The sequence below is a fragment of the Aquila chrysaetos genome, chromosome 2, assembly GCF_900496995.4.
Source record: "Aquila chrysaetos chrysaetos chromosome 2, bAquChr1.4, whole genome shotgun sequence".
NCBI classification, from domain to species: Eukaryota; Metazoa; Chordata; class Aves; order Accipitriformes; family Accipitridae; genus Aquila; species Aquila chrysaetos.
In genome coordinates this window covers 57,081,189-57,102,007 of record NC_044005.1, presented here as the reverse complement: position 1 = coordinate 57,102,007, position 20,819 = coordinate 57,081,189, and the positions used below count along the sequence as shown (strand labels likewise).

The 20,819-nt window shown below is 38.3% G+C and overlaps 1 protein-coding gene across 1 annotated transcript in view; it reads left to right on the top strand.

Annotated features, from left to right (window-relative positions):
- Positions 1–20,819, top strand: part of SLC22A16 (solute carrier family 22 member 16) — a 37,880-nt gene that overhangs the window by 12,371 nt on the left and 4,690 nt on the right. Inside the window, exons 2-7 of the mRNA XM_030005397.1 lie at positions 7,247–7,723; positions 10,113–10,230; positions 12,138–12,681; positions 14,601–14,728; positions 15,121–15,230; positions 15,735–15,834. Coding sequence (XP_029861257.1) covers positions 7,247–7,723; positions 10,113–10,230; positions 12,138–12,681; positions 14,601–14,728; positions 15,121–15,230; positions 15,735–15,834 — 1,477 coding nt within the window. The remainder of the gene's footprint in view (positions 1–7,246; positions 7,724–10,112; positions 10,231–12,137; positions 12,682–14,600; positions 14,729–15,120; positions 15,231–15,734; positions 15,835–20,819) is intronic.

Genomic DNA, 20,819 nt, shown 5'->3' with positions numbered 1-20,819 from the left:
AGTCCATTGACTTCTCCAGAATCCCTTGTAGTTGACGGAAAGTTAGTGGATATAGCCCCAGCAATTAAAAAGCTACCACTCCCAGTGACGTGTTCCCCCCAGCCAGAAGTTACTTTCACAGTAAAGTCAAGAGTGGAACATGTGCATGTAGCTTGGTTGCTTGATTGCAAATCCGGAGCCTTTGTGCCCAGTCCCGTTCCCTGGTCAGTTGAACCAGAAGGCTGGGCGTTGTGCCGAAGCGGCTGAGCCGTGAACACACTGTCCTTCTGGCTGGCTCTCCCCCGGCAGCCGTAACCCTTGGCAGAGGGGCGGCAAGAAACAATCAGGGCGTCTTTAATGGCAGCTGCCCTTTCTGCTGTGCGTGGCTGTCCATAGATGAAAGCTATGCTACTAGACTGTTGAAACCCAGCAATATTTGTCAACTGGATTATTTTGTCACAAGTGATGACAGAAACCTAATGTGCCTGATGTAGATAGTAAAAAATGAAGACGTTGCATTAATTGCGAAAAAAAATTTTTTTGAAAGTATAGCCCTTAATTCTGTAGCACTAATTCCTGATTTTTACACTGATGTGACTCATCTAAGCTGTTATACCAAATGTGCAGCAGTGAGCAGCTGACATATTTTTCTTCTTGACTCTAGTGAACAAATGCTGGGCTTGTCTTAATCAAAGGGAAATATGCCTAAGTTTAACGGGATAGAAGTGTTACAATTCTTCAGAGAATCAGTTTTAAATGATTGTAAGAATGCTTTGTTAAGTGTCTGCTGTTTGGTGACTGCATGTTGATGCACACATTGTCACCAGTGATGATATATTATTCCTGGGGCCTTCCTGATCCCTACAGGCTTTCTTATTCCTGTTGCGTCTGTGCTGTTGGTACATTTAAACTGGATATGCAACACAGCATCTTCTGCCTCTGAAAACAAATTCTGGAAATAACCATCTTGCTGATGTGGACTGAGACCAAGTCTTAGTGTAGTTGAAACCGCCCTTAGGAGGGAAGCAAGTTCACTCTTGACATTGTAAGTCAAATAAGGCCATGTCTGTTGTATACTTAAGGCTGCTTCCAAATCTGCATCTCTGCACCATAGCAAAAATACTGCTCCTGAGTCTCATTCAGCTCTTTTCCTCTCAAAAATAAGTGTGTAAGTGTAAGGGCATCACAGCTTTCTGGTTTAGAGTGAAAAGAATGCTGAATGGCTTTTCTCACATTAAAAAAAACGAGGATGGAATACAGAGGTGAAAGTGGTTACTGAACACAAATTCTTTCAGAAGTAGTAAATATCTGGAAGGTTTTTTTCCACTGAAGCAATCCTGTTGAGTGTACACTGCACAACAAAAACGTACTGTGTTTTCTGACTAAGCAATTTGCTAACAAGATGATTGAAAAGACAAACAGTAAAAATAGTTCTTGTAAAACCTGTGGAATAGTACAAATCTTTTGCTAATCACAGAACAGCCTTGTGACTCTATCCTACACTAAAAGGATTTTTAAATTTTTATGTTAGCTTTTGATGAGTATCTAGTAATTCCCCCTCTCTTTGATGGACAGACAAGGAAACAAATATTATCAGAAACATATTTTATTTAACATAAAATTAGTGTCTAACAACCATGTTTTGTCCTTGCTATACACTGCAATAACTGACAATGGTAAAAGTATTCCGAGGCTGGGGATTTATTCTCTAACATATATGCAGCAATGTCCACTTTAGGTATTTTTGCATGCCAGATATACCAACTTTCAAACAGACTGGTGCAGATCATTTGCATGGATGCAGTATAAATTGGACCAAGCAACTAATCTGGCTTGGTTTGGTTTTTTTAATCATTGTCTATTTTTTACTTTTTTTTCAAGTTAGAACAGTTTCCTAGATAAAATTCACAGCTGGTCCACATAAAAAGTACCACCGCAACTGAGGGTAGAGTGCACTGTGTCTCAGGGGATGAATAAACAGTGGGAAAGGAGAAGGGAGGAGGTACCTCACAGTGACAGTGCCACAGAGGTGTTGTGTCATGAGACTACAGCCAGAGCGACGGTGGTCTGAGATCTAGTTCATTATCTTTGTAGAAGAATATTTTTTCTATTCAGGTAGTGACATTATGATATTACCAGTTGCTTTTCTTACTGGTGAGGTATTAAAACTTGTGCGGAGGTGTTAGAGAATGCAAAAGTCTTTTTTACTGTAAGCTGTAAACTGGAAAAAAGAATAACTGGGGAGAAATTTCACAGAAATATTTTTAAGAAAGACTGGAACATTTTCATGTTGTGTCTTGCTCAAGCTTTTGTGAAGACCGTTTTATGCTCACTTGACTTCTGGCATTCATTAAGTGTCTCTATACTGGAGCAGTAACCTACAAAGTCCTCTTGACTTCTATATTTGACACTCCTGGCAAGAGTGACAAAATGTGCTTGCCAAATAATTATCTCCCATGGCAAGTCACTGAAGAGATGGAAAAACACTGAGAGAGATTATCATACCTTTTAGTACAGTCATCATGTTCACAGATCTTAAAAAAAAAAAAAAAAATGGAAAAAGTGTGTTTTTTAAAAAGAAGAAAATCTATAAAATAGGTTATTGAAAACTACTGTTTGCAACAATATATGTTATGTAATCTGATGTGCGTATGTGAAAATAACTGGCATATAAAATACCCTTGCTAAAAACTGCCCTTTTTGAGATCAGTCCGGGAAAATAAATCACAGACTTTGTTTTGTTTTGGTGAATTTCAAGAGTATTTATTGCTACTGCAATGGTATTTTCTTACCATTTTGATCCATGAGCAGCAGTGTTTCTTTATTCAGGGAAATTTATCTTTTAAAATGGAGTTTGGTGAGGTTACCAAAAGGATTATATTACATGTTTGCCTGCAATAGAGAGATTTAAGCTTAGTAATAAAGGAGTTTCTTATCAGTCTGGTGTTCTTAAATTAAGAATTCGGGAAAAAAGTTAATAATTTACAGTCGGTAGCAAGGACAGCATAGACTAACCTGTGCCTGAGGATCAGTGAAGTGTGTGACCTGTATACGTTCTGCTGCGACCCCCTGCCCCAGCACAGCCTGCCGCGGGGGCTGCTCCAGGCTCCCCCAGCACCAAGTCCTCCCACAAAGAGCAGAAGCTGCTCAGCCCTCCCATGAGCATGGGCCCAGAAACAGCCCCGGGGTTTTAAGGCTGGGGAAGAGCATTGGCATGGCCACAGCGAGAGGGCTGAGATGAAACTCATGCACCCAAAGGTCCAAAGGGAGGGATCCCGGGCTAGCAATAGAGCAGGCAGCAGCTTTATGTTCCTCCTCGCTCAGCACTGTCTCCTGCCCCAGTCTCTGTTCCAGCAAACCCGTGTCTGCCATGAGGCTGGGCCTGTGTCTTTCTCTGTCCCCTTTCAATCTTCAGCTGTTCTGGAAAGCAAAGTTCAATGCATCTGTAGTATTCTCCCATCCCACGTATCATCCTCCCTACATATTTTTCATGCTTTCTATATGTTGTCACTAACAGCCTAATTAGTTGCTTTTTGGTAACGATGCAAGTTAACGAATATCCTGACCTCTACGCAACTGGTCTTTCTGGAAGAAAAGCTCTTCCTACCCACAGGAGTTTCATTATGCAGCTGATAAGGTTGGGCTTTTCAATCTAGCATCAGTGGGGATGCTGTTACAACACTACTGTAGTCGGCAATGAATTTTGCCTTCACAGCACAAGAGGGCTTTCAGGATATTTTTTGTGTTTTTTTTTTTTATATATATATGTATATATATATATATATACAGAGAGAGGCTTAGCCAGCCCATTGTGGAACTTTACTGGAGAGAGCAGCAGATAGTTTTTACAGGCAGGGGAGCGGCAGCCCATTAGTGTGGTGGCAGCTCATTAGTGTCGTGTGGGATGCCTTCAGCCACTGGTGCTGCCAAACACTTTTCTAACTTCACATCAGGCCTTATTCTCCCGTATTCCTGCTCCTCCTGCCTGATCCTTGGCTTTTTTTATAGAGCAGTTAGAGGTCAAAAACTGCAGTGCAATCCATCCTGCAGGATTCTGCAACGACATGGCCATTTTGCTGTCAAAACACATGTTTTGCTGTTCTTAAATGAAGTCATAAACAGCATAAATTATGTCTATTAATGTACATCTGGCATTCTGTTTGACTTTTTGTGTTTGCTTAGTATAGGTGCTGCAAATTAGGTAAGAAAAATAATGACACTACAGAGTGGACTTCTTTGTTGGAACTGAATAAGGTTTTCATAACACTGAAAATGGAAGAACATTTTTACAAGAATGAGTTATATCTAGTTCTAAGTTAAACCCTTCAAAGATGGGTGAAATATGGCATGACACAGATATTTCTCTAAAATAAATCCTTTATTGCTTTTTATAGAGGTGGAAACTGTTCTACAGGATACAAAGGAAAAATGAGGAGAGGGTAAGGGACTGTAATTTATATAGCTTTAGAAAGTAACTGGAGGGGGATAACTGACAATTCTGTACAACGAAGTGATAAAAGACAAGGAAGATTTATTCAAGGTTGCACAAGGATATTTTATAAGCTGCTAATAGTCTTACACTGGAAAAGGGGACATCAAGATTAGGTTTAATGAGAAACTTTCCAACAGAAGGATTTGACAGTGGAGCAGTCTGTCAAAATGGCTGTTGAAGTATGATCACAAGAAGTGTTCAGGAAGAGATAAGATAAAACTCTCGAGGGAGCAGTTAGTGCAGAGATTAGCTAGACCTGATCCAAATCATAGCCCTGGTGATGCTCTTGGGATTTGGATTTTTAAAAAATAATGTAGTGTGTTGATTCATGCCGTCTTCTCTGTCCGTATCCTTACAAGTTGTTATCTTCTTTCAAGCCTCTCCAACAAGAAAGGGCATAAATGTATTTTTCCTGCTCACTCTTACTGGGTAGAAAAGAAATGATGAACCTGATGTTTCTTGTACTGCGAGAGATAATTAGGAAACTCAAGAAGAATGTATGGGAGTTTGAAACTATTTCATTCTTCCTCTGTCTGGGAAATACTAACTGGGCTATCTGACACGGCAGTTTCCTGATGCATAATGACAGATATTGCAAATACTGGGGAACCTGGTTCCAGGTATGCCACTTTTTATTAGCTAGTAGAGGATGTAACTACACAGCTTCTAGGGATTTAATTTGCTAATTTGCTACAGGTCTTCTAGTCCTGATTTCAGTCATTCTGCATACTGCAACAATAGCCCAAGTTGTCGAATTTGGTCTTGCTCTGCTATTTTTAAAATGAGTTCCTGTGTTTTGATGGGAACAGTTAGGATGAAACTAGAGAAGAGGAACTAAAAAATGTTGTTGACCACATTTGTCTGCATTAACAGGGGGACAAAGCTTACATTTCAGAATAACCTTTGCTTTTTGTGGTCCAAGATATCCCCAAAGCCTTTCAGAGCTGTTTTAGCCTTGCTTTGATTTATGGCTAGCTGCTTAGTCCTCAAGAAGCTGTTCTCTTGAGAGGGGATCAATAGACTTAAGGGATGCTGTGGTTATGTTCAGTTTCTCTTGACCATATCTCTCACGAGGTTTGCTGGGAAAGAGCAGCACAGCCTCTGTGTGAGGATTGCTTTACAGCATCTTTAAGAGGGAAGTGGAGCCAGCTTTTGAGCTGCCTCGGTGGGTTTAGCAATTCAACCCTCTCCTCAGACTGCTTTGGAAAAGTCAATAGAGTTGTTGTCAGGAGAAAGGGGGATAAAAAGCGCTGCATCTGAACAGCAACAATGCCATTGGAAAGACAGGATAGGCAACTGGGTTTACATTTACCAAGGAAAGAAATAAGAATCACAAGATAAAAGGCAGAGGAGAATGAGGATGGTGGATGGAGTTAGGTTATACGAGAGAACTGTTTAATTGGAAAGGTTAATTGGACATTAAGACAATGTATCCAGAAATTTCTGTTTAAATACTTTGGTTATAGACAGTTTAGAAATTAATTAGAAATTGTGATGATAGATGATTTAAAAGTCCTAGGCCAGGTACTGTTGCAATCTTTATTACCGGAGTTCAAGGCTAGATTAGATACATTTTGGAGAGGAGTGATCTAGAGGTCGCATTTGTTATGGGGATTGAATTGCTCTGACTTTTCCCAGAAGACATTTCAAGGCAATTGTTTTTTAGGCATCATTTCCTGTAACTTCTGCAGAGATAGCCTCTGATTATTTAAAAAAAGCTGCTTTTTGTTTCATACTGTCAAGGCCCACTGCATACTGCAGTAAGGGTGTATATATAGAAGCTCATTGAATGCTTCTTCAAATTAATGCAATTGATTGGCCTTCAGGAAATAAAAAGTGGAGGAGAAACCAAAGCTCTATTGTTTTTTCTGAACAGGTGTTGTACTAATTATGTGCATAATTTTAACATTTAATTGAGGAAAAGACTCCTTAGGCTTAATTATCAGAAACTGTCTAGAATTTGCAGTCAGTGATACTAGAGTTCATTGCAAGCCTTTTGAAATTCAGAATACGTGTGCAATTTATATACTAAGGTTTACTTGTGTCTCAAGCATGTTTTAAAAGCTGTTAAAATTTAGACTATGCATAAGACATTATTTTACCATGTTTACTTTATGATACAATCTTTAATGGATAACTGCACACCCTGTTTAAGCCAAAACCCAACCCAGTTTACAGCTATGTTTTGGTACAAAACATTTCACACTGTTCAGATTCTATCTTCCTCTGCATGTTCTACATGTATTCTCTCTTTGTCTTTTGGAGGCAATAGAGAGAGATGGAAGATAGATAGAATACAGTTGTATAGATACAATTAGGTGAAATGAAGGGCGTAATGTCTTTGGTTTGTTTTATTTGATGCACATATCTCTATCCCTCAGGACCTGAGGTTGCAACATTTTGTTTTTTCTAACCATTCCAGTCATCTAAGGCCTTATTCTGGGATGAGGTACTGCACAGAACTGGAGGGTAGAAGGTTGCTTCAAACTAAGTGCTTAAGTTCAGGATTGTTTCTTTTTAAATGGTCTTCTCCGTGTATGGCTAAACTCATGACTAAGAGCAGCGTTTATTTCCTGACAATAGATTACTGTGGATCTTTTCTCAGCTTTGGTCTCTTGCAGAGCTTAGCTAATATTGAAGCAAAACTATATAACAAAACACTAGAAACTTTAATGATGTCTCCATTTACTGATCCTAGCAAAACAATTATGTTGATTTTTTTTTTTCATGTATAGAGGGCTTTTCTTCAGTAAACTTTTTTCTTTCCCTTTACAGATTTCAAGCATGTGTTTATTTTGCATCTGTCTTTCAAGCTATGTCATGTGGTATCCATTACTTAGCGTCTGTGTTCATGGCTGTTACTCCTAACTTTGTATGTGGGATCCCTGGAAATGTGAGTAGTGTTCTTTTCTACAACTCTTCTGAATCGAGTATAGAGGACATCTGGACACTATGGACATCAACAGAAAATTACATTGTAGTCCAGCTGGAAAATGGAGAAATTTGGGAACTTAATCAGTGCAGCAGGTCCAAACGAGAAGTCAGTTTGGATCTGGCATATGAATACAAAGGCAACAAGTCCAAATTTTCTTGTTCTGATGGATTTCTCTATGATGACACAAAGTGGAAGAGCACTGTTGTTACGCAGTGGGATCTGGTCTGTGACCGAGAATGGCTTGCAAAATTAATCCAGCCTACATTCATGCTTGGAGTCTTGATTGGAGCAGTGATTTTTGGTGACATTGCTGACAGGTAAAGTGCCATCCTCTGAAAATTGTAGCTTCAAACTGCAGTAACTCCATGTGTATCTACCTGTTTTGTTGTTTTCATTCATTGTGTATTCATAATTGTGTATTCATAATTATATATTCACAATTCAGGAGGTTTGGATATTCTTTTATTCATATATGTGTTTAACTCAATTTCTTTTTCCAATGGCCAAGTACTAATTTTAAAATGTATTCACAAATCATTTGCTTTTAGATTTTTTTTCCTACTTTATATCATCCATTGTCCTAGGCCTTGATGCCTTAGATTGCCCTGTGCAGCTAGTATTTGCCCTTACATTATTTAATTTTTTTTTTTTTTTTAACAGGAATAACAACAGTTAGTGGTAATAGCAACAGTAAAACCTGGAAGTAGATTTTCACCTCATTTTCCATGAGAGATTCCTCATGGAAACATAGATTTTTATTTCTGGATATGATAAACAGCTGAAGGGCTACTGGAAGGTTAAAAATAATTTATTTTAAAATCACAAATTTCCTAACCTCTGACATGAATACAGCTCTGTGGGGCTGTTAAAAAGGGCTTTGAGGGTTTGATCAGGCCCCACGTTCTTAAAATAAACACGCATACTCTATTTTTCCTTGCTGTCCAATTGTAGTTTTTCCCTGAATGCTTAGCTTAAACTTCAGTCTATTGAAGGTTAGTCCAGATAGGAGGAAAAATGCTTGTCAGTGAGCTGTGCTGTAGTTTCACTTGTTTACCAGCACGTACGTAGCTCTGTTTGAGCGCAAGGAGAGTCAGTCGTGGAGGGACTGAGCCCGGCAGCCCCTTGCTCACGGTGCCAAGGCTGTCCCTCAGCCCGCTCCCCTCTGACGCTGCCTCCCTGGATGTCACCTCGGGTCACGCACGGACATCCAGCAGCAGAGCTGCACTCAGAAGCAATGGTGAGATCCAGGATGTATGTCTGCATGCTCCTGCTTCTCTTGGGGTTCTCTCTCAACACAAACACACGTATTCCTACCTCGGAAGAATGCCCAGCCGTGACCCTCTATCCATAGGAGAGTCAAACGCCTAAGCTACGTTGTGCTTGGTTTTGTCTTGGGCAGTTTATGTACCTGTTTTTTTCTTTGAAGGCTGGTTTAGTGTTATTTATCTCTTTCTATAAAGGAGCTTGTTAACTAACAGCTCAGTTAGGTGGAGGGTGACGTTTTATCCCACAGCTAACAGTATAAGCAGAAAAAGGAGACCAGGCTTGTTCTTTTTTGATTTTCCTTCATTAGCACAACGCTACGATGTGACAGTTACAACATGGTAATGCAGAAGTAAAGATGATCTTTTTTCAATTTGGCTTTTAGAACACATGGAATCAATCCTGCCTCCCAATCCAAGGCTTTGTAAAACCATATTTAATTCAAAACCTGAATATAATGCCAACATTTGTTCTGCATCCCTTTAAATTATTCATAGCTTTATTAATTAATACTCAGATGTGATTTATAATGTTACCATCATATTGTTCTCATTTCCATTAATTCAAGCTATGGACAGCCAGTTAAGATAATACACACATTCTGAGTTGCAGATTTACAGCTGTAGATTTTACAGCTGAAAATTATTATTTTCTGACACATCCTGGCTGGTGGGAAATAAGTTTGTGGGTTCCTCCCATTCCCAATTAAAAGATTTCCCAACAGAAGAGCTCTGACAGCTAAGACTCACTGGGATCTCCTGGCAGGGATCAGAGACCAAATGTGCATGACTCCAGGTCAAGGTTGGAGAAAAATAGGAGTTGTTTTAATGTACTACCAAATACTCATAGAGAAAAATCAACAAACGAGCCCACACACCTGAAAGTCCTCAGACTCTCAGTCTAAATGTAATGTCCACATCTGTGAAAAACTGTTCGGAGTGGAGTAGATGATAAGAGTCCAAGAGAATATTAGGGAAGATAGATTACTCCAAATTGGTTGTTACTTTGGCAAGAGATGGCATGTATTATCACAGCTAACTTTTGTTAGAAATTATTAACTAGACATTACTTAATATAAAATATCTGAAAAAGCGAGTCTTACCTACTGTCCTCATAAATAAGACAGAGTAAATTTGCAGATTAGTTATGTAGAAGTTAAACTTGAAACTGGAGGTGAGCATATGTAATGCCCACTTCTGCACATTGCTTCCAGCCAAGAGTTGTGGAATGGAAGTTCTGTCCATAGGAGCTTCCTTTTTCTTGGAAGTTGGAATTACTGAAAAATTACTGCAGGTAACTAAACCAGAGTTTCTGTGGTGAGTGAAAGTATCAAGTACTGTATTTTCAGACTCACTTCCAGATAGGCTTTCTGGAGTTGCAGGTGTTGTATTTTAGTAGAATGTTTGTGGTTATGCATAATTTTATTACTACTCTGATTTGCAGACTGGGAAGACAGCGTGTTATATGGTTCACAAGTGCTGGTCAGTTTGTATTTGGCATCGCAGTGGCCTTCACATTTGACTACTACAGTTTCGTGATTGTGCGCTTTCTCCTTGCTATGGTAAGAAAGGATGTTCACCCTGGCTCTTTTTATGTGTTACTTCCTACCCGTTCTCAGGAAAACCTCCCTTTTGTTATTATTTCCTCCCCTACTTCATTATTCTAAAGCCCCCTCTGTTGCACTTATTTCAGCAGAGCAGGGAGAGTCTGAATGTTCTTGGACCACAGCACTTTTCCTCTTTGAATTAATAGAAAGCGTCTGTATGAAGCAGTGCTTGGTACTTCCTCCATCCCAACCTCTGCTGGACTGGTAATTAAATACCAAGTGCAAGCAGCAAACCCTGAATTCTGCATTGCAGCTGTCATGGCATTTCTCTTTATTGTTAAAAATGGAGTATATTTTTCTTAAAATAAAAAAATCTATAATAAGTATGATTTTTATCTCTACCATTTTGTGTGATGGAGGAGAGATGCACATTTTCTCTTCCATGCATCTCTTTGGTCTTTTAAGCTACATCTGGAATACTAAATACATAGGTACACATGTTTAACACCTAGATGTTTATACTGTACTTAAGGGTATTCCAGTGTATGTGTTTATGCATATCTATACACATACTTTTATATATATGTATGATATATATCTGATATATATTCAATATTTATACATAGTAACCAATTTTAAATTACTATTTTACATCCAAAAGTATAATATTTGTAGTCTTTCACTATATAATGCATAAAGAAATTGGAATGCTATCACAAGAAAAATTATGTAATTTATTTAAAGTAGGTTAGAGATTTGAAAATAATCACATAATTTATTTTATTCCTGCTGACAGTACATTAGTCAAGACAGGACCTTGCATCCGGAGCTTCTTTTGCCTGATTAGAGCTCAGAAGGATTTTCTAGCAGGAAAAACTGCATGGGCATTTCAGCCTTGAACAGTGAGATCAACAGGAGTCCCTCTACTGACTCCCTTGGCTGTTGATGCTAGGGGCTGTGGCAATTAAGAAAAGCAAAAAACTCTGACCAGACCAATGCTGTAGGTTTTAACTTCCCACTGGGACTGATTTTTGAGACGGAGGTCTAAAGCTCTAGTCCTGTGCCACTGAGATCAGCGCAGCTTTCCTATCAGGTTCAGTGGGTTCAGAATCAGAGATTATTAAATGGAATGTTCTGGTTTTTAACCAGAAAATAGTTTAATCAAAGCAATATACTGGAATTTTTTCTAGTCTAGATTTTCTAGCTGTGTTTTGAAATGTTTTGAGATACCAAGAGTTTGACTGTTGCTAGAGAAATTGAAATATATCTATATTCACTAATATATATATATATATATTCAGTGAAGAAATACTATAATGCAGAACATGCCAGTAATTGCATTGGCTAGATAATATATGAGGACCTATAACCATATATATGAGATCCTCTTCCAACATTGTAAAAATTTGATTTAATGAGATAATTTACAAGGGTGTGGAAGGTAATTCTCAGTAAATTTGCCGTTCCCTGACATACAGATTATTAATAGTCTACTTAAAAGCCGAGGTCAAGATTTTCAAAGTGGCAGTTACTTCAGGGGACCTCATTTTCCCAAGCCTCCAGTTTATGATGTCATTAAGAGACCTGATTTTTGGAGGTGAAGGGCTTCGTGACATCAGCAAATTAGTCTCTTTTTCAGGTGTCTGTCGCTGGCTCTTCTCCACTTCCAGAGAAGCATCCAAAATCACTTCACATTTTTAAATACAGTTTCTGGGCAGTCTGAAGTTTTGAGTGCACTTTTTCTCCAGCTGATTTGTTTTCAGGGTTGCCTTTTTTTCTGTCAGTGTGGGACATGCCAGTGCAGTGGCAATTAAGCATACGCAAATGTGGAACACTGTTAGCTGTTTGTTTTACCGCTGTTGCACAAGGAGAGTAGATACAAACCTCACTCTTTTTTTTTTCTCTCTCTCCCATCCTCCCAGGTTTCAAGTGGCTATCTGGTTGTGGCTTTTGTTTATGTGACTGAATTTGTTGGCATAAAAGCACGAACCTGGGCTTCTATGCATGTCCATGCTTTTTTTGCTGTGGGAATTATGGTTGTGGCACTCGTGGGATATTTGGTTCGGACCTGGTGGGTCTATCAGATATTTCTCTCCATAGCAACTCTTCCCTTTGTCTTGTGCTGCTGGATGCTCCCAGAAACACCTCTTTGGCTCCTGTCAGAGGGAAGATACGAAGATGCACAAAAAGTAATTAATATAATGGCAAGATGGAATAAAGTAAGCACTCCCTGCAAAGTTTCTGAACTGTGCTCAGTCCAACAAGATGATCTGGTCAGAACGGGTGACAATGACACATCCTCAACAAAGAAGCACAACATCTTAGACCTGTTTTGTAACTGGCACATTGCAAGAAGGACCATCACAGTCTGGCTGATCTGGTTCACTGGAAGTTTGGGGTACTACGTCTTCTCCCTCAGTTCTGTCAGTCTAGGAGGCAATGAATATTTAAATCTCTTTCTCATAGGTAAATATTTTTGTACCTTATTCTGTTTGTGACAGAACTAGAACATAACGTTTAGAAATGTCTATAGATTTGACAGCAGATTTTTTAACTTTGTTCATTCAGTTATAAACCTTGTTCAAAAAGTTTCTTGCTAACTCTTCATAAAGTTGACTAATACAGGAGGAGTATTGTTCACTCCAAATCTCACTGTTTCAGAAAAAAAAAGAGAATTTTAAATTTGTTGGTGTACAAAATTCTTCTCTGTCTTTGTGATTGTAAAACCATATTCTGCTTGTCTCCTCTTTGCCCTGCAAGCATGTAGCAGATCGACATAAACACCAAGGGAAGCAGACCAACAACACAAAATTCACACAGCTCTGTTAAAGGCACAAACTAGGAAAACGAGAGGAAAAAAAATATTCCTTTAATCACTTACAGTCATGATATATTGAGTCTGTCTGTGTAGAAAATAGATTCATAATTCTCAGAAGCAAGAGTAATTTTAGTTTTCTCAAAAGTTTATTTTTAATTTAGTTGTAGTATTCTTTTAATTTTGTCAGTCTGATTGTAATCTTCCTCTGGTATGTAAGTTGTTTATAAAGGCGGCTCAGTGCATTCAAGGCCTGATCCAAAGTTTGTTAAGATCAGTGGAAATATTCCATTGACTTCAGAAGACTCTAGATCAGGCACGCAGCTCTGCGCCAGCAAAGAATTAAATCATGCGCTTTGCTTTATGCAACTGATTACTCTCAGTAAAGTGAATATGACTGTTCATGTACACAAGCACACAGAAGGACTGGGGCTCTCGTGAATTCTGTTTGTGTTGTTGCATATTATAGCATATTGGTAGACTGATGCATTGAAGAGTGGCTGCTAGTGTTGCACAGATAACTAAGCTGTTACAGTGGAGTAGAGTGTGTAAATCACCATATACATCTCTTCCAAAAATATTTTAGCAGACTGACACTGAATAATTGCAACCTGCTTTTACCTACACAAGCCCAAAAGATTGTTTCCTGATATTATAGGTGTATTGACATACTATACGTGCTTAGTAAAGGAATGCAGCATATTTGTTCAGGGCTTGTATCTTATGTTCTTCCTTGATTTTACATTGGATATAGTAGCATTCTTCATGAGCAAGTTGGATTAAAACATGTCTGAACTGGCTTAGGCTCAATATAATTTGTCTAGGGGCAAATCATGTTTACACAGGGTTTGTGAACAGTCCTAGTGAAATGCCAGTTCCTTCAGAGCTGCTGAAGTTTTTCTCTGGAAAGAGACATTAAGAAGAGAAGATCTAAATAAGAGTGGGATATTGTAAGCAGCTGCCCTCTTTTTCATGGAGAAGAGAGAAAGCTGGAACCGCACTCTCTGTATTTGTGGAGCTGACCCAGAAAACCAGACCTGGAGAGACCTTGCTTGCCTTTTACATTGGGGTGATTTGGGGCTGAAGCTGGGGAAGGTGCCTGCGGCTTCAGTTCTGTGCCCAAGTGGAAGCTGGCAAATCCCGAGAGGTGTGTCGGTGCAACACTAGCAATATTCCTTGTGGGCATGCTTAAGTTGTTGATGTGGAAATACCTGAAGCAGAAGAGCCGCAAATGGAGAGCTTTCAGTCACAAGTGCCAGTGTCATAAAAGCAGGACCGTGGCCTTGCTGCTTTCTGTAATTTTCCACCCCAAAGAGAACAGAGCTGCTCTGCGCTGTGAAACCCACTTCCTTTGTCCTTCTCCATCCCCCACGACCGTATGTTAGAGTGTGTTTTCTGCCTTCTGTTGCCATTTCTGTTACCGAATGAACTAGCCCAACACACTGTTTATCTCTGGATTTCACTTATTTATTACCCCCTAGATTAAATTAATCCTCATAAAGAGGAAGTTAGAGTTATAATATGAATATGTGTAATCATGACTTAAAACGAAATAATTTCATACTGACAGGTGCTGTGGAGTTGCCTTGCTATATCATTGCTTGCATTGGGATGGACAAACTGGGAAGGAGAAACACACTCATTCCATTCCTTATTTTAAGTGCACTGATCTGTGTTTTAATTATGTTCCTACCTCAGGTTAGTCACGTATTGTTGAAAGTGTTCCTGTAGTAGAAATTGATTTTAAAGGCTCTTAAGTCTGTAGATGCAGCTGCTCTTTCTAAATCATATAGTTGATTAAAGGCTGTTTTTAAATTGCAGCTGCCAGTCTAAGATAGATTTCTGTATTTTCAGTACAGGATTCACTATCATTTCTGGAGTCACGTGTAAAATGTTCCCAGGGCTTCAGTGAACCAGGACTGGTAAAAAGTGAAATGGACACTAGTTACTTATTGAGACCGATTTTTAAAAAAGCAAGCAATAAGTATTGCTTATTGTTTAAAGAAGGGTCACAACTTTTGAAAGATGTAAATTAAGTTTGGAACAGTGTTATTTTCTGGCATTTATTTTTCTGTGCTCTCTTTCAATAGGATTTCAATATATTAATTATCTTAGCAAATATGGCTGGAAAATTTTCAATAGGTGTGGCATTTGGCCTCATATATCTCTACACAGCAGAACTGTACCCAACAATTGTAAGGTAAGAACTTTTGCCAGTTACGTATTATTCATTACTTTGCTGTTATTTCCTTTCTTTTGTTATGCTCCTGTGCCAGATCCAGCAGCTTTTGGCATCAGTGGTGGTAGTCTGAAAGACTTGGGATGGGATGAGTGCCTCGGCTGCTTCAGAGTTGCCTAGTGTTTGGCTGTACCATAAATTTGTATTTATTTTTCATTCCATGTGCATTGATTGGTTTCACTGGGGAACTAGAAGAATACTCAATACTTTCTTAAACATTATTTATGCCTTTCCTAAAAGTCCTGGTTGTTCATCCTGTGGTCTATGCTGAAGGATTATATTTTTAACCTTAATGATAGAAGCAGCTGAATTTCACTACAATATAAATTTACATTGGTGTAGCAATAGCTTCCTAGTATAATTGTTTAAAGACATGTATCCTACTGATGTTTTAAGTGTCTGTGCATTTCTAATTGTTTCCTTTATCTGCCAGAATTCTTATCAAAGTCTTTGTTTTATGTGTAGGTCACTTGCTGTTGGAAGTGGAAGCATGATGTGCCGTGTAGGTAGTGTGGTTGCTCCTTTCTGTGTATATCTGAGAAGCATTTGGATTTTCATGCCACTTGTAAGTATTTATTTCAATGGTGAATGTTTCTGGTTTTGAAAAGGCATATATGTCACTTGGTTTCTCAGGAACCAAAAGCCAAACTTTTATTTTGAAAAGGAAATTGAGTGAACCGTTCTTGTTCTAAATTTTAAGTCTCAAAGATTAGTAACTTCATATTGTTAAAAATATGCAGCTAAAGCGAAAGGAAGACTTTGAGTCACTGAAATCTCCTGAAATGTTTTTATGATGGAAGACGTAAAAAAACTTATGCAGTGAATCCTAGTATAAAATTGATAAAAGTATTTTCCATAAAAATATACTTCATCTGCCATGTAACATTTAGGAATTCTCTTAGTCCATACTTCTTTGCAGGCCTAGCAGTTCTTGTCCATGCTCCTGATTTATTCTTACCCTTTTTCAAAGGTGTAGTCCTTCCATTCTTGGAATTCACCATGGGTGGCTGTTTTTTCTTATATTATTCCTTAATCTTTTCCATGGCTTCCCTGGGACATTGCATCTTTGGAATAGCCTTCCAAAAGATCAAGAATGTCTTATGCTTACTATATTTGGTCTTCACAGCTGTCCCAAAGCTCCCTTTTTGTGTTTTTCATTTACAAGAACTGAACAAAACAATTCATGAGGTGGAAAAAGAGAAGCAAATGGTATATTCATGAGGTTCACAGTGACTTTGACAAGCAACAGAACCTTGAATTCATTAAGCACATCCTACTTGTAGGTAAATCCAGGTCATGCTACCATTAGGTTTTGTCTTCTACCACCAGTTGCCCCAGGAAAACAGAGGTGGGACCATTCCTTCATGGACTTTGGGCATTTTGTCTGCATTATGGAGCTTCAGATCCATTTTGGACAAAATATTTTATGTATTTTCTGCTCGCAGATGAATCACTTCATTACATTTCTGTTATGAAGCATTTGCTGCTTAGAAATCCTGCAGCTATTCAATCCCTTTTTTCTCCTGAAAGATAGCTTATGCCCATATATGTAAAAACAGAAGGAATTCCAAAGTTTATATTAAAGCTTTAAGTAGAGAAGAGTTTATTAATGATTTAACAATAGTTTGAGTTCTTTCAAAAACCCCTAAGGGTTCGCTGTGACTGGCACACCAATATTATATGTAGATTATACAGGTCAGAAGGTGAAAATGTAATGGGATGTGTCTTTAACCTGGATTCTTACTCTAATTTTGTTTACCGCATTGGAATTCCCTGAAAAAGTGGCATCATGTCCTTTTGATTTTGCAACTGTAAAATCTTCAATTATAGATGCTAGAGATTGGTTTCAGAGAATTCTTGGGAAGTCGTTTCATTGTTTAAATTAATTACTTTCAGTTGTTTTGGATTAAAATTAAGAGGATGAAGGAGACCACAAATTAATTTATTTCCTCAAGCTCCTAAAAAATGTTTTCTTTCTTAATAATGGCCCCATACAAACCAAGATATCATCCCAGAAAAGATGAAGAAACATTTGCACAACAGAGTGGTCATGGGAGAACATTCTTTTTCTCTTGTCAGTGTTTTGCCTTTACTGGCTGAGATAAGCTTTATCTGTGCAGAAGCGCTGCAGTTAAACCACAGATGGGGAATGCTCAAACATGCTGGAGAGCAGTGCAAATGACAGTATAAACAGACGAATTATTTCAGCTATGAACAACTCTCAGCGTACAAAAAGTATCCAGAGTATTTGTAGAGTTGTGTAGTACTACACAGTGAATAAGTTTTCGTTAGTAGCTCCTATTATAAAAATGTTTGTCAGATTATTAAATAGGCTTGTCTTGAGTTGGAGCATAGCATGCCAAGTCTCAGGTCATCTAAGTGTTTTGGAATGGAAATGAAATGAAATGGATTACGTTTGTAAGTAAGCTGATATACATCATGTTCATCTATTGTATACACCATACATTGTCAAGAAGTTACTACTGCTATTCGTTTGACAGTCTGCCTCATGTACAGTTATGCCCCCTGTGAGCAATGCAAGCATCTCATTTGAATGCCTGTAAATCTTGAATAACTTGCCAAGTATGTTTTTCATGTGACAACTTTCTAGAAAACTTACAGTAAAGCAACTGTTCCATGTATAAGCTATTTGTGTTTCTCAGCTGTTAAGAATTATGTTCCGGTATCCCTTTAACAGACTTGATTTTTCTCTCTGATAAACCATAAATTATAAATTAAAAAAAACCTCCACTGAGGTCAGTAAAGTTAATGCAAATCCTATGTCTAATACTGGTGGATTTTCAGGACAAAATTTAACATTTTTTGTTGAAGTAGGAATTTTGTAAATAAGATCACATTTTAGATTGGTTCAGAGCCATCAGATGTGGGTATAAATATAAATAGCAGACTAGAATAATCATTTGTTCTCAGAAGTAAAAGTATTATTTTGTAGGGATATTTAATTCAAATTATCTCTTGTTCTAGACTAAATGTATTAAGTCCCGATCTTAGACCACTGTGAAATTAAAATTGTTACTCCAGGTAGGGAGGAGAACATATGAAAAATAGTGGTAAATCTGTTTTTGAAGTTTTTTATGGTAGCTGTTAGAAGCTGCTGGCTGTACTGAAGTGTTGGGAATATTTTGAGTGTTTGACTAAGCAGAAAGTCAGGTTTCAAATTAAGATCCTGAAAAAGCAATGAATTTAAGCTGGTACTCCTGTGAAGTTAACTTCAATGGAGGTTAAACATACTTAAATACTTTGTACCATAGTACACTTTAATCCATAAGCATTTAATTCATTGACTATATCAGAAGAACATTTTCTGATGCTGAATTATATATGTAAAATAGTACATAAATACAAAATGCACACATTTGTTATGAGCAAGCAAAGGCCTAAATTATGTCAGATGCCTCATGAAGAAGCATGCTAAGATAAGACTGCAAGAGGTTTGCTTTGACTAAATGTGAGTAACTTCATTTATAAGTGTGGTTACCGCCCCTGAAGAGGTAGATGACATTTGAGAAGTCCTTTCATTAATATACTGTGACTTAATTGTTTGACATTCTGTCTTTCATAGGAGATATTGGAAAATGCTTTGTAGGGTCAGGGAGAAAGGAAACACACTGAATTAGTTGGCATGCAGCAGCTTTCACATTGAAAAAAGAAAACTAACACGTCGTGGAATAGAGTTAAGAGAGCTGAGATGAAAAGGCAGGAAAGATGGTGGTGTGTACGCTTACAGAATAGTGAGAGTTTGCAGGGGAATACGAGGTAGGTTCACGAGGAAGGAAAACATGAGAAGAATACAAAGTGCCTAAAAGACTAACTGAAACAGAGAAGACACTCATACTCAAAGCACACAGTGTTGCTTTAACCTTGTTCTGTTGGGCGTCAGTAGTGACCCTGTTCTCATAAACTGCAACTGTATGGGAGTCCATAAACTTCAATATCCTTTACAGCCCTCAATATCCTCAAATACAAACTTATGACAGCCTAAAGGATGTGCATAAGAGAGGTTACTGTGAAATAGCTGCCATGTGTCAATTCATCCTGTCTTGCCATGGCAGAAAATCATATTTTACTAGTGGAGAAGAGTCTTGACAGTCAGAGGTGAGACTTTCATTTTTTGGAATAGATTTTTAAATATCACTCCTGCCACATATATATACCTACAAGGATTTCCCTCAGTTTGTCACTCAGTGCCATTTCGTCTGGTCCTGTTACTGCTAGGATTTTTTTTTAATTTTTCATGGTAAGAGCATGATTATTTCATTTTCACTGTAGTTTGTACTATTCAACAGTATTTTGCTTAATTTTTTATTTTGTCAGCCTCTATATTTAATGCAAGTGCAAAAAGGAGTGTATGCAACAGTGTGAATTCTGCTTCTCAAAAGAGTGCTTAGGACAAACTGTCCTCTTGTTTCAGAGGGGAGCGGAAGCAAAAGCAGCACGGTGCATGTGCATGAAAATAGCACTGTTCAAGGTTACAATGGAGAATTCCAATTTTAAAGCACCTTTCTGACTTGAAGAGACAGTCTGGCTTAGCTGCAGATGGTAGCTGGCCAGTTCTTGTCTCAATCTCTGCATGAGAGACACAGACATAATAATTCCAAATGTTCTCTCTCACACTTGGAAAGAAAGTATTAAACAAGCAGGACAGACCTGAGAAGCAGTATAGAGCAAGATAAGGATAATACAGTATCAAAGTGCACAGTCATAAAATGGAAAAACACTGAGGCCAGGCATGATGTACTGTGTGGAAGCATTTCTATCAAGAGAGATTTGGGTCATTTATAACCTGGTGTTGGAAGAATGTCAGGGTTTTAATGCTGTTTTGTACTTCAAAGGAGGAAAGTGTGAATTGTTCTCATTGAACAAGACACAGAAATGAAGGGAAAGAAAAGATACTCCTGGAGCATGTGTGTGGTTCTGTATCTACCCCACATGATCCTGATCCTTGCACCACTCATGCTAACGTAAGCTGTCGTTACGGAACTGTGTACACCATGGACAAATCCAGGATGCGATCCCAGTGCAAATGTCAGTAGATGCCTGCACCCCTAACAGCTCTTTGAAACTCAGTTTGGCAAAGTATTCCTTGTTGAGAGCTAGCTCATTATCTGCTCAAGAGCTCTCCTGAGCAGGGATGTGCACTTTTGTGGCTCCAGGCCGATAAGCCATGCTGAGAAATTCTGATGTGGCTGTGTGCAGGAGGAACAGGAACACAGGTACAGGGGGAATAGGTTCAGGAGCTGGAGTGCAAATTGAGATTACAGGTGGCAGGGAAATTGTAGCACTATGAACATGCATGTAAAAATAAATGTATGCAGTCCTAGAATCAGTTCTTAATTACATACCTGATAGTAGAAATACCAAATGAAGATATATGTATTGTTTTCTCAAACAGAATTATTCCTCCTTGCACTGTATTGATCCTTTGTGAACAAAACACTTGACTTGCTCTTCATTAATTCTGCTGTATAATCTTTCATTTATGCAATAAAAAAAGGCAGAGCTTTTATACAGTCAACATTTAAGACTTAC